This window comes from Haliotis asinina, chromosome 4 (assembly GCF_037392515.1).
Source record: "Haliotis asinina isolate JCU_RB_2024 chromosome 4, JCU_Hal_asi_v2, whole genome shotgun sequence".
Classification (NCBI taxonomy): Eukaryota; Metazoa; Mollusca; class Gastropoda; order Lepetellida; family Haliotidae; genus Haliotis; species Haliotis asinina.
In genome coordinates this window covers 30,832,551-30,854,374 of record NC_090283.1, presented here as the reverse complement: position 1 = coordinate 30,854,374, position 21,824 = coordinate 30,832,551, and the positions used below count along the sequence as shown (strand labels likewise).

Below are 21,824 nucleotides of genomic sequence, written 5' to 3'. Positions count from 1 at the left end.
AATTTTATAAATACCGCTAAAATATTTCGATAACAGTTACTGTGCGGTAGCCAGTATGGTCAGTGAGCTGGAACACATCTAGACATTGACCACTCTTCACAGGCACAGGGGCTTCTATTGCCAAATCATTGCTGAAAATAATACGTCCTGGGTCCAACAAGCACACAGTGTACGCCTGTTGGACCCAGGACGTATTATTTTCTGCAATACAAGTTTCTGTGTTCCCAGGTACAACCATCGGTGATGCCGCATTTCACGCTGAAACATAACGAGAAGCCCTCGGCACTTCTCGTGACATTCCGCCGTATGTTAATCATCTCCCGGCGGACTCGGCATCTCATGAATAATTCATGTTTAGTTGTTGTGAGTCGCATGGAGGCAGTGGCTGGTTTGACGTTTCTGTTCAAGTTGTTTTGATTCATCAGCGACAGGTAATTGATAGAATATGTTACATACCGTCTTCTGTTTCAGTAACATACAGAATTGTTCTCGTGGATATGCTTGTAAACATCGAGGAATTACATGACGGCCTGTAAGCTGGTCTAGAGTGCCAGGATTCTGCGAGTCGGCACCATAGCATCTTCCCTCTCCCTATCTTATCAGCCAAGTATGCAACAGGCGGGTAGCGCGCAGCTTACTTGTGTACTGTAACTGAGCTCTGAACACTGAACACGAGCACAACCAGCCGTGCGAAAAATAAGATCTTTAAATGGATACTATACAACCTCGCCTTCCGATACTTCAATGACCCATGTGGCTTGAATAATGCCCTGATGATACATGTGCATGTGAAGTTAACATTCAGGACTAAGAGAAATATGTTGTCAAGAATGTTCAAACAAAATTTTCATTCTAGGAAACTCTTGCTGTCTTGGTCTACTGGTGATAGTTCAGTCAGATGTCTTTATGACATGAAGGTTATATGTGACATATAAAGGCAATTCTTACATTTCTTATTTTGCTTACATTATTTGACTATTCATATTTGGTGTCAGTGTTGTACACATGCTGTGATTGTTAGTGGGTCTTTCCTATACTTAACAAAACCATCAACTTCTTGGAGACACATGACCTAAATAGTTTAAGTCCCCAAGTGGGTACATGTGACCGATACAGTGTGTCCACCCCAGGACCCAAACCTAGGTGTCTCCACCTGGGTGTGAACCGCGGCCTTCATCTTGTTAGACAAACACATTACCACTGCACTGTTGTGCTCCACAGTTTCTGCTGTATGTGTTGTGTACTAGTAAAGTTGTTTTTTTCTGGAAAGTCAGTGAGAATCCAGAGCAGAGGTAGTATTGAATTATGGGTGACTCAGTACAAAGTACAACGCTTGTTGTTCTTTAGAGTCTTCAGACCCATGAAGCTCCTGGGGTACAATAGGCCTTCAGCAATCCATGCTTGCCATGAAAGGCGACTATGCTTGTCGTAAGAAGAAACTAACGGGATCGGGTGGTCCGACTCAAACTTGGTTGACATGTCATTGGTTCCCAATTACATGTATCGATGCTCTTCTTGTCGGTCACTGGATTGTTTGGTCCAGACTCGATTATTTACAGACAGTCGCCATATAGCTGGAATATTGCTGAGTGCGGCATAAAACTAGACTCACTCACATACTGACTCACTAATTCACCATAGAGTTTTCATATTTTGTTAGCTGCTCACTTTCAGTGTGAAATGAAAACCTTTCTTAATTGGATGAGGCACTGCCTACCCGCTGGTTCATCACAAGCAGGCTTGATCTAGTTGAGACTGAACAGACTTCTCCTCTCATCAAATGAGGAGAGTTGGCTGTCCCTGTCAAATTCTGTAGGCAAGGGAGGTAATCACATAGATGTCATTGTCAAACCATGGTTGTAACAGAGGAATTCAAACCAGTATTGTGCACATTGTTTTAAACAAGGCTATGTTGGTAACATATTTTTGGAACATTGTCCAATTGTAAACAGAATCAGCTGATGGAAGATTATAACTCTGTGTTTATGTCTTGCATTAAAGAGGCACTGATGCGGAGCAATTTCCGTGGACTGGTGGTTTCTTTTGTTATTGTTTTTCTCCCGTGAGTACCCGGATGATATCCAAGAATTCGTGACTGGTTCATGATCTCTGCTGCGTGCCCGATATGCGCAAATGATAGTTTATGTGTAGACTGATCGACAAAGATGAAGTCATTTTACTTCGTTATTATGAAAACAAATCAAACATCTTGAAGTTTACTCATCTGCTAGTGATATAAAAAACGTTAGGACTGAAAAATAACGAAGTCATTGTAGGTCTTTATATTTAGTTCCTTGTCACATTTGCATGCATTTTGAAAGTTAATTAAAAAAAACCCACACGGTATTCTTATACTTACTTTCTAACATGATTTTCATGTCTCAACATTGTATAGATTGCCAACATGAATCATATTTTACACACATCCTATTCGCGACCTAGTGCATGTTTTCTATAATACAGATTCTGCTGAATGCTGCAAGAAGTAAATTAAAACAAAGTGCAAATATTAAATTTAAGACAAACGAAAGTTATAGCAACAATGTCAGGCTATTACCTCGTTCAGGAATGTATCCATCAATATCCACATAAAAGAACGACATTCCATTCATCTACAGCTGGTAAATAATCCTGCTCTATGTCTTGTGTCTTTCAACAGTCTAATATGCGAAAAAGTGACACGTCGTTTGAGAAATTTTCTCACTGGTGTATACATAACCTCATTGGTCACCCAGAACAGCACCTGGAAACTAACTGTATGATGTCCGCCATGAGCTGGCCAATAATGAGGAACAATCAACCAATCAAGGCAGTGGTGGTTAATTCTTTGTAGGAATCATGTTGTTTTTGACACTCGTACTTTATGACAGGTTGTATTCAGTATAGATTACGTAACTCTACACTCATAAACACTGCCTTTTTAACAAATCCTCTGTGGAAGTAATTAATCAATCGGTGTGTTATCAGTTAAGCCTTTGATCGATGTTTGTTTTTGTAACTCAGTGGATAAACCCTCTTGCATCACTTACATGCACATATTACATAACATGCAATACATTTGCCACTACAGACCTTAATTTATAATGTTGAGTATTTACTCCAGACAGCAGAAATGCCAAATGGGAACCTCTGTCGAATAATTTTAGTGATGTTACCACTATTTGTACCCGTTATAAATTCATTAACTGACCATCAAGTGAATGATGACAAATAACATGTGTAGGTTCATACCATCAAACGCGAGTTACACAAGGAAGATGTAATCTCAGCGTCGCATGCAGCCTGAAAACACTTTTGGGCCGAAACTGTTTTGAGGATACCAACAGAATTTCGTTGTTACATAAGAAATGCACATAGGTATTTGCTGTGTACTTGGGTAAATGGATATAATCAGCTTTTTACGTAAGAAAATTTTCAGATTTCTCTACCAATGGCAAAGTCATTGTTCTTATAGTTTACGAATAATCAACTGTGTGTTTTTCATTATCGTAGATAATAAACCAGGGTCGTAGTTACCTAAATTTACGTATAATGTTTGCTATGACAGCTGGACCAACCCTCAAGACTATGTAAATGTAAAGCTTTGCAATCTTTCGGACTTACATGAAACAAATGGCTTGCTACGTGTATGTAATCATATTTTCACATGACATGATTAAATATCAAGGTAAAAGACACATAAATAGGATCAAATTGGATCAGTGACTATACCATCCAGGCATCAGAAAAAACTGCACTGATGGGATATTTTGTTACAATCAGATAAGGATCACCATGGATGTTTTTTTAAATAACGGCATGTGATGGGCATCAGCTTCCTCACTTTATAGGGTAAAGAAATTCTGCTAATGTGGACAGGAGCCCAGTCCCTCTGTCCGTCACGGTCGAGGGAGCGGGTGCTGACCAATTTGCTGCTTGGTTTCGTAATTAGACCGTTGGTGAGAAACATTATTGGCTCTGCATCAGTGCCCCTTTAAAGGTGACGTGCAACGTAAAACACAACTTTGCAGATTCTGATACCTTTCGGTATGCTCATAATACATTCGCAGTGAATAGGTTCACGGAGCTTGAAACAGTATGCATGCCCGGAGTATGAGGTCGTGAGCTGTAGTCTAATCTTGGTTGTGTACACAAACAAGTATTTAGTAAATAGTCTACTCATTACATAAAATACTTGTTGTTTGTGGTAAGCAGCTCAGTGTCTGGTATAGTGACACCTATATGTCTGCCTCCCTGTCTGCTGAATATGCAATACACAGCTTCAATCATTCACCACAATTAACACCTATCAGGCTAAACGCCATAAACAAAATAAATAGATTCATGACTCATGCACCTGAGTCCTGTTCATGAATAGTGTCTGACCCTCTGATAAATCTGGCAGATTCGCCTACGGTCAGATAGAAGTCATCCACCTGCCAGACCCAGAGTTTAAGTGAATGTTTCACAATGACTTTGTCTGAAGTTGGTAATTGTGTCATGTGACACGTCTTTGCTGTTTATAAAACTTGTTTGTTGTTATATATTGTTAATAACTTCAGTGCCAATCAAAAGACATTTTAAGTCTGAAATGTGTGCTTAATTTTGTTCTGTGGGTCCTGTGAATTTTCAGCAGGTCAGACAGACATCTGAAACTCACGGGACCCAGTGTCCTGTTACTTTGAAACACTACCTGCGAACCCTGTCTCTTCCACATTATGTAATTAGGCAGGTGTGATACTTGTACAAATGATATGTTTTTATGTTTGTGGGTTGCAAACAAACTATATCCATTTTTCTTGGATGACTGGATCTGACAGAAATTGGTGCAATCTCCTGCCAGTTTCAAGTCCTGCTTTGTACTTGGACGAATGACAATTTCGAACCACGCAGTAGTTCACCATTTCTGCAAATTCAGAGAACATGTATTTAGGTTTATGGGTAATAACTTCTTCTATAGTGTATATGATTTTGTTTGACAACAGTATATAAATCCATACTGAAACGATGCCTCAAGTACAGTAAAAGACGTTGTTATCCATAAAGAATCTTACTTTATTGTGACTCGCCATACTTCTAAAATACCCATCGAACAGATCTTCTTTCTGTATACACATTGAGCCCTCAGCATATCAGTAAATGAACCAGCCAATAGGAAGCCGTCATTACACTTGAGTGCACACCCATCCGCTGTGACTGGGTTCGGTCTCCCGCAGGCCTCGTTTTGAGGGAAGTAAGCCAAATAGACTAACAACTAGTTTCTGAAATGAACACATTTTACTGAAAAAAACGTTCATAGTGAAAAAATAATAATATAATGAAATGGAGCCCTGAGACTTTCTTCATTTTCAGAAGCTAAGGAAATCTAGACTTGCCACATTTTCCAGACTTGCGTGGGCTTTCAGGGATATATTTCCCTCTGGGTCTGTACAACAGACTATAAGCCCAAGTACATCTAATAGGACGAGTCTGGCCATCAATGGACTTTGCATTGTGTATTTTTATAAAAGGTGTTTTTTTGAAACTTTAATAGCCAAGCTCGTGCTACTACCCCAGGTTCTTTCCACTCTTTGTTGCGGGGTGAATGACAACTCTACACAATATAGTTTTAACAACGATTATTAATTATAATAACATAGTATAAATAGTTGCACCAATAAGAACTTAAAGCTTTACGAAAACATAACACAGAGGCAAGTCAGAAGCTCTTCACACATCTACTGCCAACCTGCCAGATAATATTCACGAGTCACATCTCTTGCCCACTCGTTTAAACAGCACATGCATCGGGAGCTCTCACCTCCAACCAGCTACTGGTTGTCACGGACTTATTACTGCCAGGCGCTACAGCGCTCAGATACAAAATATTGCACTTTTGAATGACGATTGTATGCTTATAATATTGTTTATTTGTTTTTTACAGGCAGCAGTGTGTATTATATGTCATGAATAAGTGATAATTGTGTTTTAATTATGATTTTTTGGTTCCATGTGACCTTGAAAGGTTTTCCTCTCTGTAACTGTTGATTCTGTTATCAACTTTCATAAATGCAACAATCTGTGCATGCGTACATGCACTCAAAAGTGGACAGATGAATTGCAATCTAACTCGAAAAATAATGAACATACAACACTCACTTGTGACTCCATCATGATTCAAAGAGATCTATCCCCACTTTGCTGTGCTTTTGATTTTAAACCTTGAATCTATTCCTATGCAATAACATGCAATCAGCCAAGACTGATCAACTTAACAGTTTTAGTCACTTTTAATATCAACATTTACTGATGATCTGATGAATCTAATGGTACAAATGGTAACCGTAATGTTTCTCTCTTCCTTTGCAGTTAGACCATCATAATGAAAGTGACATGGCCTTGTATCTGTCAAGCGTGGGTGTGATCAGCGCGGAAAGACTTCGTGCCCATTACTGAGTACCCCACAGTAAGTCTTAGAACATCCAGTTGACCCGAGTCACTCTCTTCTCTTTGCTTGCAGTGGGTCTTTTAGTGGGATAAATGCTTAAAGAGGTTTTGATGTTGACTTACAGTGGGATGTATCTGGTGAAAGAAGTTTCATTGGTGGCTTGTTGATTCAGGAGGCCTTACTTTACTCATGTTTGTGGATAGTATAAGAATTTGTTTTGAAACATCACATCATAAGCTAATAAAAAAGTTTTGATCCATAAAGTATTGTACCTTTCCTACTCTTGCCTTGCTGAGCTGCCTACTGTAAGCTTGAGTGCACCCTTTACACCTGAATATATCTGTCTCACCTCAATCAGCTCCCCGCAGTATTAGTGCTGATCCCTCCTGTACACCTGAGACCCTCTTTCCTCACTCATCAATCACCTCACAGTAAATCTCTGTACACCTGAGACCCCCTTTCCTCACTCATCAATCACCTCACAGTAAATCTCTGTACACCTGAGACCCTCTTTCCTCACTCATCAATCACCTCACAGTAAATCTCTGTACACCTGAGACCCTCTTTCCTCACTCATCAATCACCTCACAGTAAATCTCCGTACACCTGAGACCCTCTTTCCTCACTCATCAATCACCTCACAGTAAATCTCCGTACACCTGAGACCCTCTTTCCTCACTCATCAATCACCTCACAGTAAATCTCCGTACACCTGAGACCCTCTTTCCTCACTCATCACCTCACAGTAAATCTCCGTACACCTGAGACCCTCTTTGCTCACTCATCAATCACCTCACAGTAAATCTCTGTACACCTGAGACCCTCTTTCCTCACTCATCAATCACCTCACAGTAAATCTCCGTACACCTGAGACCCTCTTTCCTCACTCATCAATCACCTCACAGTAAATCTCCGTACACCTGAGACCCTCTTTCCTCACTCATCAATCACCTCACAGTAAATCTCTGTACACCTGAGACCCTCTTTCCTCACTCATCAATCACCTCACAGTAAATCTCCGTACACCTGAGACCCTCTTTCCTCACTCATCAATCACCTCACAGTAAATCTCCGTACACCTAAGACCCTCTTTCCTCACTCATCAATCACCTCACAGTAAATCTCCGTACACCTAAGACCCTCTTTCCTCACTCATCAATCACCTCACAGTAAATCTCTGTACACCTAAGACCCTCTTTCCTCACTCATCAATCACCTCACAGTAAATCTCCGTACACCTGAGACCCTCTTTCCTCACTCATCAATCACCTCACAGTAAATCTCCGTACACCTAAGACCCTCTTTCCTCACTCATCAATCACCTCACAGTAAATCTCCGTACACCTAAGACCCTCTTTGCTCAATTATCAATCACCTCACAGTAAATCTCTGTACACCTGAGACCCTCTTTCCTCACTCATCAATCACCTCACAGTAAATCTCTGTACACCTGAGACCCTCTTTCCTCACTCATCAATCACCTCACAGTAAATCTCCGTACACCTGACACCCTCTTTCCTCACTCATCAATCACCTCACAGTAAATCTCCGTACACCTGAGACCCTCTTTCCTCACTCATCAATCACCTCACAGTAAATCTCCGTACACCTGAGACCCTCTTTCCTCACTCATCAATCACCTCACAGTAAATCTCCGTACACCTAAGACCCTCTTTGCTCAATTATCAAGCACCTCACAGTAAATCTCATTATACCTAAGACCCTCTTTCCTTGCTCATCAAGTACCTCAGAATTAATCTTGCTACATCTGAGACCCTCTTTCCTCACTCAGCAAACACCTCACAGTAAATCACCATGCACCTGAGACCCTCTTTCCTCACTCATCAAGCACCTCACTGTTAATCTCATTATACCTTAGACCCTCTTTCCTTGCCCATCAAGCACCTCACAGTAAGAGACCCTGAGACCCTCTTGCCTCACTCATCAAGCAACTCAAAGTAAATCTCCATACACCTAAGACCCTCTTGCCTCACTCATCAAGCAATTCAAAGTAAATCTCCATACACCTAAGACCCTCTTTCCTCACTCATCAAGCAACTCAAAGTAAATCTCCATACACCTAAGACCCTCCTTCCTCACTCATCAAGTAACTCAAAGTAAATCTCCATACACTTAAGACCCTCCTTCCTCACTCTTCAAGCTACTCAAAGTAAATCTCCATACACCTAAGACCCTCTTTCCTCACTCATCAAGCAACCCACAATAAACTCCGGTACACCTGTGTTACCATGTAACCCCTCTTATCTTCTACACACTATGCCAGTTTACTGGTTTACAATCCTGGAGCACATGGTAAGTGCAATGTTTTCTCTGAGAAATTCTGCTGTTGCAACATTTTCTGTTGACAGAATCGCCCACAATGTTGGTCAACAGAAAAACCAGCTTCAAGAATGGTATGTCCATGGCCGACTATGGCCCAGATGAGAATCTCAATGACAACGCTGACATTGAATGGGTTAACAAGACTTGGACTCGGAGGCTGCTACGAGGATGTGCTCTTCTCAGCATGATCTCAGTCAGCATGAACACACCCAAGACGTTTGACAAACTGCCAGCTCTCATGTACGTGACTTTCTCCATCGACATGGTCATCACATTCCTCTTCACTGCCGAGATGATTGCCAAGATGCACATCCGGGGTGCTTGGAAGGTGGGTGTATCTCATCATCAGCTACAGTCCGTTTCAGTCAGGAACGGACCGATGGATTGCAAATTGTATCATTGCACAAAACTGCCACATAAATATAAACAGTACACATGTTTATCATTTACTAACACCCAAAACTTTCTGATCTTTGAAAGTATTCTGGACTCCACCCAAAATGTTGTTTAAGAAACTATCATCATTGAAAATGCAAAAATTGTTGTCTGCTGCGGCGGGGTGATACTGCAAAAACGGAACAGCCACCATCTCATCGTGCACTGGATACGCATGCCTAATGAAAAATGAAGTTGAATGCTCATGTGAAACGGTTGATGATTAATGTGTAAGATTTTTTTTGTGCCGAAGCTGAAAGGGGCAAACCATTTTATGCCATTAATAAATTCTGTAAGCGGACATCAAAAGCTTTAGGAGTATCATTATCACACAAACATTATGAGAGTGATGTGAAGCAAGTAGGGGTCGTGTCAAAATCACACAAATTAAAACATTTGGACAAGTTTCAAAAGAACCTTGTAAGGCAGTCTATCAACAAGCTGTATTCTGAAAACAAATACATGTTGCTGTAAAGTATAAAAAAAGCATTTGAATCCAGAACACGGAGTATCAAAGTACCCACTCTGGCGACTTTTACACTCTTTATGAGAAAATTTCGTAGGAGAATGCTTGATATTGTTCGCTGGAGAAATAATTTTCTCAGGGTAAGTCAGTGGGTACCCGATAGGGTTGATAAGGGGGCACGTAGAATGCTGCCTCTAGGGAAAGGAGAATGCTGGCTGCTCCAGCAAAGGCTTTCTCCCAGGCTGAGACTTTGTATTCAGGGCAAAGTCCACAGTCCACAGATAACAGAGACTACCATTCCGAGATGAATGGTGCAGTTTTCATTGATTGGGTTGAAAACAAGTTGGTAACAGCTCTACCAGTGAAGTCATTTTTCACAATGGACAATGCCCCATACCACATCATGCAGGACTCTGAGAGTAAAGCCCAGACATCGAACAGTCAAAAAGGTGATATGATATCATGGCTCGACAAATTTCATATCACACAGCCTTCAAAGGCAACAAAGCCTCAGCTATGTGAGATCATAAAAGCCCACAAAGGTGAACCTTTCTACAAAGTTGACAGTAACTTAAAAAGTAAGGGTCACGATATTCTGCAACTTCCACCCTATCACTTTGGCCTTAACCCCATTGAAATAATATGGGGTATTGTCAAGGGAGATGCTGCCAGATCAAACACAACTGTTAGATTGTGTGACATAGAGGTTTGAGTTAAGGAATTCCTGAACAAAATCACAACTGAAACTTGGCAAAACTGTGTGAACAAGGCAGCTAACGTCATTGAGCAAGGTTACTAGTCTCGGGATGGCTGACAACAGGCAAATGTGGCACCACTTGTCATCCCTTTCAGTCGTGACTATGATTCAACGGCAGACGAGGAACCGACAGGTCTCTCGGGATAGATTTTGAGATGTCCCCTGCCATGACTGGCTGTTCCGTTTCTGGGGTCTCACCCTGCCGCAACACATAACAACTTTTGCGTTTTCAATGATGATCGTTTCTTAAACAACTTTTGTGGCGGAGTCTGGTAAATGTTGAAGACAGCTGATGGGTATTAGTAAATGATAAACATGTGTACTATGTATATTTCTGTGGCAAATTTGTACAATGATAAAGTTTGCAATTCATCGGTCCGTTTCAAACTCAAACGGACTGTAGTGAGCAAGGTGTGGCACAAGCGACTGTCTAACGTGGGTAACTCACCTAAAATGTTAACTGGTAGCCGGGGTAACATCCTGGAACACCTGTCCTATAATTATCCAAAGTAGCAGGGGATCTTGAATACAGGTGAACTGCCTTTACTATCATGCAAGCAAGCATTTCAATGAGGTGAGGGATAAATGAATGTGTTGTCAAAATGTTAAGTTGAATGAATGCATCCTTATCTAATATTAGGATGGAAGGCTTTATTTGTTAATTATTTGTTGTCACAGGTGAAGTATATCTAGTTTCCTGACACAAATATGATGCTTCACTGAACTGCCAACATGACACGTCAGTTGACTGTGTATGATGTCTTACGGTTTGTTTCAGGGTGAAGCACCATACCTGAAAGATCGATGGTGTCAGTTTGATGGCATCATGGTTTTGTTCCTCTGGACATCGGTTGTGCTGCAGGTAAATAGACAGAGTTGCATACTCCGTAATACATCATACTTACATGGCAGCATCAGCCTAAAGTAATGTAAACAATGCTACAAAAATGGTTTTGGGCGCTTGTTCTTTATATAATATATATATAGGAAAGTGGTTCATACCATATATCGCATAAACCATGCCTTACCTATACTTGACCAACAGTTATTTGGGAGATTGTTATCAGATAAGTCCTGGTTTACCCTTAAAAAATCTGAAGAATCAGCAAAACAGACCATAACATGGCCCGAGTCACAGAGATTTTCATGCATTGCATGGGAAGGGGTCATCTTATGAGGTAGTTGATCACTGTACGAGAATACCGAATGCCATGCACACAAAAATAATTTCAGGAGATGATAGTCTGAGTGCATGATGAACTGTGAAAGGGCGTTATACTGCTGACAATGTATGTTATAGATAAGTGTAGCAATGTCGAAATGTAATGCTTTGTTTAGTTTTGAATTGTATGTGTTTTCATTGTTTTGTGTTGTGCTGGTATATAATAAATTTGCATATAGATAAATGGCAGAAAAAGAACTGATGTGATCACTTATCATAGTGTGGTGCTGAAACTACATTATGGTGACGACTTCAGATGTAGTATTGACTTGGAATGTTAGGTGTCATCATCAGTACTTGTGTCATCAGCTGAATCATCCAGATGGATGATGATGGGGGCAATTTTGTTGTAAGTAGCACTGCCAGATATGTGGTAGTCCCCTTCGCTTTTCAGTGTGTGACCTTCAGCCTTTTGCCACAAGTCCCTGGTAATTCTAGCAAAGGAAGCATAGACCAGATCCTTGACATCAGACATGTTGTGTCTGGATATGAACTCTTAGCAAATAGCCCAGGTGAGCTTGATGGGGTTGAGCTCACAGTGCCTGACTGATGAACGGAGGACAAAAGGCCATGTCGAAATGTCAGGTCGTCGGTGAGGTACTGGACTAGTTTTTTGTGTTGCTTTATCTCCTGGAACAACTGCACCTTGGTTTCCAATTGCTTGTAAGGCACATTACAGTATCTAAGATATTCCTGCATATGTGCTTGAAGGATAGTCATGGTGGGAGTAATGATACCAGGAACCCGTGTGTTATGGTAACTGGCGTTATCCTTAATAATGACCCTGGGTTTCTCCAGACAGGGCAAGTGTTGGTGTTCAAACCAGTCCAAGAATACCTCACCGTTCATTTCATGGTGATAATCCCCGCCCGTGCGCTTTGCAGTACAAGATCACCCCCCTCTATCAAACCCTTGTCAGAGGTGCCTGCATGAAGGATGACCAGACACTTGCCCTTTCCTGGTGGCAGAGCAGGCGCGTCATTGTTATCTGATGGTAGCCACATCAGTTAAGTGGTTTTTGTTTTACGTTTCATCAAGATAAATGCACTGAAAACCTTGGTTTCAATATTCCTTAGGTACAATGCCCGCGTGGACACAGTGGAATATTTTTCTCTGAAAACATGTCAATGATCTCGGCGCTTTGTATTTTTTAACACCATTTCTACTAGTGCAATGGCTACCCTTGGACGTGACACGTGTATGGTGTCTTTTATTTCCTCTTGTATTTTTGCTTCAGGACAGCTCGTCAAATAATACTTTTATCAAAACTGTCCAGCTTGTGTTTCCTACCTGGCTTCTTATTGGTTATTGGTTTTGAGACAACCCCAACCATAAATTTCTTTGCAACCTCATATACCTGGTTATATGACAAGCCCAGTGCACAACTGGCCCTATAGTACAGCCTGTCATAGCTAACGAACTACGGTTTTCCTCTGTCTCTTTCAAGACGGAAGTATTTAATGACGTTATGATCAAGCTTCTCCGTGTTGCCATCTATGTTGCTGATGCTGTTGCTTGTGGCATGTGATTGTGACATGCATACACCCATTTTGTGGAGGCACGTTATTATTGTGTTGAGACACATCTCGCACTCAAAATAATTGATACACTACACATTTTCGAGGCCTCAATAATGCAGACTGATTTCAGGTTATGATTTGAAATAATAACCTATCCTACTGTTCAGTTCTGACCTGGATGTGAGGCCAATTGCATAATTAAAGTCTGCTTCTTATTAGTGCTGTTTGAGCTTCAAAAAATAAGAAAGCAGTAGTTTTTCCGACTTTCTCCTCTGTAAACGATGGTACTGGATCAGTGATATCATTAAAGCTTGGAATCTCAACTAGGTAGTTGTTACCTTAGTTGATATTTTACATCAGCCTTTTGATGAGTGTGGAGATTTGAAAATACCAGGTGATTGTCTCATTGTTTACAGTACTTAAATAACATCACCACTATGGTTCAGGTCCACCATATGAGGACATCTACACATCTCTAGTGTCACAAGGTCTGACACAGTGTCTTTTTAGTCTGACACATGGTGTTGTTAGCCTGACACGGTGTGGTACTGGACTGTGTTCAGGGTTTTGAGAAATGTTGTATTCCTGTATTCACGTTCTTGAGAAGTGTTGTGTTCCTGTGTTTAGGTTTGAGAAGGGTTGTGTTTCTGTGTTTAAGTGTTTGAGAAGTGTTGTGGTCCTGTGCTCTGGTTGTTGAGAAGTGATGTGTTCCTGTGTTCAGATGTACATGAGAAGTGTTGTGTTCCTGTATTCAGGTTGTTTAGAAGTGTTGTGTTCCTGTGTTCAGATATTTGAGAAGTGTTGTGTTTCTGTGTTTAAGTGTTTGAGAAGTGTAGTATTCCTGTATTCAGGCTGTTGAGAAGTGTTGGTTCCTGTGTTCAGGTGTTCGCGAAGTGTTTTTTTCAGGTGTTCAGGTGTTTGAGAAGTGTTGTGTTCCTGTGTTCAGATGTTTGAGATGTGTTCTGTTCCTGTGTTCAGGTGTTCGAAATGACTGGGTCAATACCTCCAGAGCATCCAGTCTCAGTTCTTCGTATCCTGCGTTCTCCACGGCCACTAATCCTCATCAGGGTCTTCAGGGTCTTCCTCAAATTCTCCCTTCCAAAGAACAGAATTAATCAGATTTTCAAGTAAGTCATTTATTAATGCATATTCAGTCTCTTGTATGCACATGTCTATCCTCTTCTCTCTCCCTGCATTAAACAACAGAAAACCAAACTATCTGAGGTGATGGTAGACTGCCGTCTTTACTCCAGGAACAGATGGTTGCAGGATATGAGGCATATCAAAGTACTTTTCACACTACATACGACATATGACACTGCTTTCTGCAGAATATGAGTCATATCACACTTCTTCATACTATATGTGAGACATATTACACTACCTTCTGTGAGATTTGAGGCATATAACACCACTTGCGTCAATGTATGAAATACATTACACTATTTGCCACACTGTTTGAGACACATCATGCTACTTCCCAGTTTCTTACAGTAATTATATGTTTATACTGTAACACTAATGAAGATGGATTGTGTTCATGTGAAGGATGATGATACCCATGTTTGACCGTGTTCACTGTGTTTCTACAGGCGGTCCAGCCAGCAGATCTATAATGTCACCATCTTCTTCCTGTTCTTCATGTCACTGTATGGAATTCTGGGAGTTCAGTTCTTCGGGGTGATGAGGCACCATTGTGTGAAGAATGAAACAGATGTCACGTAATAACCACAGTGTTTTGTCCCTGAATAACATTATTGTCTCTCTTTAGCAATCATGTCTGTAACTGTCCCTTAATAATATCAATGTTTATTGCCACCGTAACTGTACTGTCTCTTAATAACCTTAGTGTGTCTGTGTAGCCATCATAACTGTAACTGTCACATAATAACTTTAGTGGCTCTCTATCGTCATCGTAACTGTACTGTCACACATTAATCTTGGTGTCTCTCAGTAGCCATCGTAACTGTAACTGTCCAGTGTACAACCTGTGGGCGTGTCCTACTGCTGATTCCTGCATCATGTGTTTGAACAGTAACATCACCAAGTTTGACCTGGCCGTGCCGGACACCCACTGCTCCCCGGAGCCAGGTCAGGGTTACCAGTGTCCCAGCAACATGAAGTGTGTAGAGCTCACGCTGTCCAAGGAAATCATGGGCTTCAATGGGTTTGATATGATTGGTGAGTTGGAAACTGTGAGTGAATGAGATGATGCTTTGAACAGTATTCCAGAAACACAGCGTGTCATATTCTTGTGTGATGAAGATCTAAGACATTTACCACTCGGTTGACACTGTTGAAACAGATATGGTTCTAACGTCGAAACATAATCTGGGGTGAGCATGATTCACTTACATGGTCATTGTTTTAATGGTGTGTCCAAGTTAAGCAACTCTGAACACTAAATTGCATTTTAGGAGAGAACAAGAAACCTCAACTCATTTGCCTCTTACATGGGATCATATTTTTCATCAGATCATATTATTATGAAGGTTCTGTATGCTAACTGATATCGGCGCCTGTGTGTTGCAGCTACAAGTGTGTTCACTGTGTACCAGGCCGCGTCCCAGGAGGGTTGGGCATTCCTCATGTATCGCTGCATAGACAGCCTCCCATCATGGAAGGCATTCCTCTACTTCATCTCTCTCATCTTCTTCCTAGCATGGCTGGTCAAGGTAGGTCACCATTAAACTACAGGCAGGGGCAAATCATGTACGTTGTGCCAGTTTAATGCACACTGCAGAAGCTTTGTTTTACTTGCTGTCACTTGTAGGTTTTGCTGTCATGTGGCTAGTCTCGTAGATAACACCATACTGTTTTACTATCATGAGACTAGTGGTGTAGGTCACAGCTCACTGTTTTACTATCATGTGACTAGTGGTGTAGGTCACACTGTTTAACTGTCACGTGACTAGTGGTGTAGGTCACACTGTTTAACTGTCACGTGACTAGTGGTGTAGGTCACACTGTTTAACTGTCACATAACTAGTGGTGTAGGTCACAGCACACTGTTTTACTCAAAAGATGCCATGTATAACAGTGATCTGTGTTACAGAACGTCTTCATTGCTGTTATCATTGAGACATTTGCGGAGATTCGAGTCCAGTTCCAGCAGATGTGGGGGCCCAGGGGCAGTGCTGCTGAATCAGATTCCTCACAGGTATTGTGCTTCAAAGGTGTTGCGTGGCAAGGCCATTTTTGTAAATTCTGTCTGGATACAAAAGGCATATTAATATTATGTAAGGTGCTTAGTGGATTTCTTTCAATCAGATGGTCTAAATATTTTGTTTGCCCGAACAAAGGTCTGTTTCTTGCATCCTCAAGATGGCTTCTGTTTCAGGTTATCACATCAGACGGTACAGTATGGAAACTTGTCATCCTGGATGAGAACAAGTCTCAGGGCCTAGCACCCCCAGTATTCCAGCAGGTCATTCGCTCCAATCTGTTCCACACCTTCATCCTACTGCTGGTACTAGCCTCCGCCATCACAGAGGCCAGTTTGCACTTTGACCATAGGACCAAGAACCCAGATGATAAGCTGGATGGGTTCTACTATGCGGAGGTGATTTGTCAACATATATAGTGTTGAGCGTGATGTCTGGTATAATGAGGGGATTTGTCAACATCTATAGTGTTGAGCGTGGCCTTGTGTGCTGAGGTGATCTGCCAACATGTAAAGTGTTGAGCATGACATGTGGTATACTGAGGTGATCTGCCAACATGTAAAGTGTTGAGCATGACATGTGGTATACTGAGGGGATCTGTCAACATGTAAAGTGTTGAGCATGACGTGGTATACTGAGGTGATCTGTCAACATGTAAAGTGTTGAGCATGACGTGGTATACTGAGGTGATCTGTCAACATGTAAAGTGTTGAGCATGACATGTGGTATACTGAGGGGATCTGTCAACATGTAAAGTGTTGAGCATGATGTGTGGTGTAATGTGGTCAGTTTTACTGTTAACAGGTTGTGTTCACTCTGCTGTTTGACCTGGAGGCATTGTTCAAGATCTGGTGTCTCGGCTTTGTGGGTTACCTCAAGCGGTCGCTGCATAAGTTCGAGCTGCTGCTAGCCATTGGGACGACCATCCACATAATCCCTGACTGCTATCGTTCACAGTTCACATACTTCCAGGTACTTCCTTCCTCTTTGGCTTCTTTATCCTTGTATCACATGTATCTGCCGTCAGTGGCAGACTCGACCCATGGCCCTGGTACACCAGCTGCTCACAGTCTTCTGATCAGATATGCTGCAACTGCAGCCTTCAACACAGTGTTGTCAGGTGTTCCCAGCATAGGTCAAAGTAGACACAGTTAGATTCAATGAAAGTATGCAATGCAAACTTAGGGTAAATATTTTGGCCCCGACTACTGTCAAGTCTGCCAACATATGTCATCTGATTATCTTGATACCAGGTCAATGAGGACAATGGCAGAAGTGTGCTTTTTACATATGGTTGCCATGAAAACTAAATACAGTAAAGTTCACTTATAACGTACACGCTTACAATGAATTGCCGGTTACAATGAACAAATTCAGAAGTCCCGACTGCTTTCCTATATATTGTTATGAATTAACTACCGTATACACCGAACACTGATAGTACGAATTATCTGTTACAACAAACAAATTGATGTGTCCCTCTGTGCTATTTCATGTGTTAATTGACGTGTTTATAGCGAACAGCTGATCTGAATCCACTCGCGTATCATCTCACGTGTCACCAATTAGCTTGTGAAAACAAACAGGCTTCCTCACATGGGATCAAGGGGATAATAAAATAGCCTTACCTGTGAAATTTTATCATTTATTTAATCTTGTGAATCTTCTTGACATTGTCAAGGCATAAATAGTGATCTGGGAAGTCTTTCTTTCAAGTCAGCATGGAAGGCTTGTCACGGAAACGTAAAGCTCTAGATCTCGACACAAAATACCAAATCATCCAAGCTGTAGATGCTGGCGGTAAATCCAAGACTGACATTGCAGCAGACTTGGACATACAGATTTCAAGGCCAATCAGTCGTGGTTAGAGACATTTAAGAAGCGACGAGGGATATGTTCAGCCATGATACATGGAGAAATCTCGTCTGTTGACAGCAAGTCAGTTGATGATTGGCTGAAAACAACAGTCCCTTTGAGTTCGTTATAAATGAATATTACTGTATGACATGAAAATGAAAACAGTTAAAGCCTAGTTAACCCTTGCTTGTTTAAAGCCAAACATTATTCATGTTATCAGTATTTGCTCTCATATATGGTGATCCAAAAATATGTTCTTTTGTTTTATTCCCATTTACTCACATAGACATTTGTACCAAAATAAGGTTTAAGTTCCACAGTAAGGTTGAAATAAGGTTAACATTCCATAATAAGGTTGAATTGCCAAAATAAGGTTGAAGTGCCATTACAATTACTTCTAAGAGTCGGAGGAGCTTCAGGTCATGCTCATGCTTTTTATCCCATTTTGATTTACAGTTTTACAATCATGGGAACCCCAAGTAATGGCACATTGTGTGTTTTTTGTTTCTAAATAAATGGTTTTAATGTTTGAGGATACTTCCAGGTTTTGCGGGTTGTCCGACTCATCAAAGCATCTCCGATGCTGGAAGATTTCTGCTTCAAGGTGAGCTGCTGACTTGCAAGCTGGAATAGTAATGCATGTGCCTCTTTACAAAGTGGTCAGATGTAACAACATTTATATTTTAGATGACAAGTTATTATTAATGTTGAGATTTTAGTACTCTTTTCATACAGAACCCTGTAAGAGCTAGGAAAGTGTAATCTCATGTATAACAACTGTTCTAGTTGGAGCTCTACATGATGTTGACTGTGCAGGGGAGAACCCACTAAGCCTTCTGTGTGCTTGTCGGGACAGTGGGTAGCCTAGTAGTTAAAAGTGTTCGTTCTTCATGCTGAAGACCGGTACAATGTGTGACGCCCTTTTGTGGTGTCCCCTGCTGTGGTATTGCTGGAATATTGCTTAAAAAACTAAAAAAAACGGCATAAAACTAACCTCGCTTATTTGTGTGTGCTTGCCAGATCTTTGGGCCTGGCCGGAAGCTGGGCAGCCTCATCTTGTTCACCATGTGCCTGCTGATCATTGCCTCCAGCATCTCTCTCCAGCTCTTCTGCTTTATTGAGGACTTCACAAAGTTCGAGACCTTCCCACAGGTGGGTGACTCTGCTACAATACTTTTCAAATTCAGGGTGTAAATCGGGAACATGACTCACAATGCTTAACAGACTGGAAAATGAACCAGTTCAAATCATTGTTAAAAATGAAGTTTCAAAATCACCATAGATATCATGATTCTTCATGTAAGGACGTATCAGGAATTCTCAGAAGCACTATCCTCTGGTCTACCAAGTGTTGCTGATAGTTCTGACAGTTATTTGTAAATGAACATATACATACTGTATTGCATTGTCACTGATATAGCAAAAGTATGTTGACAGTGAACCCGATGCAGGATGTGGGTGTCAAACAGGCTCATGACTTCAGCAGTGGGCATCATGTTATGAAGCAGCTCTAGTTCCATTTCTTGCAGCGGTTTCAGTTCTAGTCTTTTGTCAAAGCTTAAATCATGAATTCATTGTATTGTTTCTTGTCACTGTTAACCCTAAAGTATATGAGCTAGTTTGATCTGCTAGTTCTCTTGTGTAGCTAACTCTGAACCAGCCTCTTTATTACAGGATCCCACAACCCACAACCCACAACCCACAACCCACATCCCTCCACATAATAATTACAATGGTATCCTTCTTTTGTCTTTTTGTTTCTTGTGAAACACAGCAATATATATAGCAGCAGCCTGAAAATAATTCATTCTGGACACGGACTAATCAGAAAATCCAGTGATTGACATCAATTTGCTCAATTCTTATGCAATGACGTGCATCAACCAGTTCAGTGAGGCTAAACACCCAATCTTATAAACAGCCTATTCCAGCAAGCATGGATGGATAAAGATCAGTTCTGATCTCTGACAGGTTACAGTCATATCTGTGTTCCATCCAGATGTGGTGCTGTCCCCTCTAGGATCTCACAATCATGTCTGATTTACATAACACCTGTCACCTCCAGGATTTTACAATCGTGTCTGATTTACATAACACCTGTCACCTCCAGGATTTTACAATCGTGTCTGATTTACATGAAACCTTTCACCACCAAGATCTCACAATCATGTCTGATTTACATAATGCATAACACGTTTTAAGGTCATCTGCAATTTGTTAAAGAATCTTTGAAACCATCATACCAAAGTGTAGAAATATTTCTTGTTAGATTTGAACATTATGAGGTCTCAAAACCTGACAGAGATCCACTTGAAGAACAATATCTACATTTCAGGGACCATACATGTTTCACAAAGAGATTCAAGTTAGGTTCTTAATGGTCACTGTATAGAACAGACAGCTTTGCAGTACATGATGGTGACATGGTGATGCTGTGTTGTCTGTGGAGTCCACGTAGTTGGTGGAGTGGAGGTAGCTGCATGTGCCCATGCTGTGTTGGCCATATTGAACAATAAATGGAAACCCTTCTGTATCTAACTAGAAGTATATTGTATGCAGGTCCCTGTTAGTGTCTCTCCCAGCTAATACATGCTGTTTTCAATGCCAGGCACTTAAGTCCATGTTCCAAATTCTCACACAAGAGGGTTGGATTGAGAATTTCGACGTATTGACAAGAGTTTCACACCCCATAGTGCAAGCTATGTGTGCTACATATTTCTTGCTATTTCATCTGTTTGTGACAGTGGTAAGTAGTCTGTCCTGCCTCACACATAAAGCCTGCTGCCTGCCCTCGTGTTCATCTGTCTCAGCCTAACAGATTCTCCTGCCTTGTCTAACACTGCGTCTGCTACAGTCAAAGATGGCTCTATAAAACAGTGCACTTCAACTGGACCAGAGTGTCTGACGTGTATCAGTATTGCTTTATTGTATTGTTAAAATCTCAGCGTTTATTCAGCATATGATTATCAGGTCTTGGTGTACAAAATATACTATTGTTGACACTTCATTCTTTCTATGGTCATGATTCTCTCGAGGAAAGCTGCACTAGGCTTACAGACTTTTGATTCATCAAGGTTCTGATAGATGTGTTTAGTGATAACTCTGGGCACTGACCAATATATCTAGTTATAACTCAGGACACTGACATACGTGTCATGTGATAACTCTGGGCACTGACAGATTTGTCTGGTAATAGCTAGGCTCTGACAGATGTGTCTGATGATGGTGCAAACTCCTGCTATGACAGATGTATCTAGTGACAACTCTGGGCACTGACAAATGTGTCTGGTGATAACTAGGCTCTGATAGGTGTATCTAGTTATGACTCTAGGATCTGACAGGTGTATATAGTGATAATTCTGGGGACTGACAGGTATATCTGGTGATAACTCTAGGCTCTGACAGATGTATATAGTGATAAATATGGGCTCTGACAGATGTATTGAGTAATAAATCTGAACACTGATGGGTGTGTCTAGTGATAACTCGGGCTCTTACAGATGTATGTAGTGATAACTCTAGGTACTGACAAGTATGTCTAGTGATAACTCTGGCCACTGACAGATGTATCTAGTATTAACTTTTGGCACTGACAGGTTATCTAGTGATAACTGTTGGCTCGGACAGATATCACATCCAAAGACTGTTACAGTT

At 41.1% G+C, this 21,824-nt stretch overlaps 1 protein-coding gene across 2 annotated transcripts in view; it reads left to right on the top strand.

The window, feature by feature from the left end:
• The first annotated feature begins 357 nt into the window (after window positions 1-357).
• The window catches only part of LOC137281491 (sodium leak channel NALCN-like), a 54,436-nt gene continuing 32,969 nt past the window's right edge, over window positions 358-21,824 (top strand). Inside the window, exons 1-14 of one of the 2 annotated variants that reach the window (XM_067812749.1) lie at window positions 358-431; window positions 6,328-6,424; window positions 8,776-9,077; window positions 11,186-11,269; window positions 14,128-14,276; window positions 14,742-14,870; window positions 15,185-15,330; window positions 15,682-15,824; window positions 16,205-16,309; window positions 16,490-16,711; window positions 17,118-17,285; window positions 18,715-18,774; window positions 19,191-19,322; window positions 20,779-20,916. In XM_067812749.1, the coding sequence (XP_067668850.1) occupies window positions 8,787-9,077; window positions 11,186-11,269; window positions 14,128-14,276; window positions 14,742-14,870; window positions 15,185-15,330; window positions 15,682-15,824; window positions 16,205-16,309; window positions 16,490-16,711; window positions 17,118-17,285; window positions 18,715-18,774; window positions 19,191-19,322; window positions 20,779-20,916 (1,767 nt within the window). In that variant the 5' untranslated portion in view covers window positions 358-431; window positions 6,328-6,424; window positions 8,776-8,786. Of the gene's footprint in view, window positions 432-6,327; window positions 6,425-8,775; window positions 9,078-11,185; window positions 11,270-14,127; window positions 14,277-14,741; window positions 14,871-15,184; window positions 15,331-15,681; window positions 15,825-16,204; window positions 16,310-16,489; window positions 16,712-17,117; window positions 17,286-18,714; window positions 18,775-19,190; window positions 19,323-20,778; window positions 20,917-21,824 lie in introns of those variants that run through there. The other variant, XM_067812747.1, reaches the window with a different exon arrangement.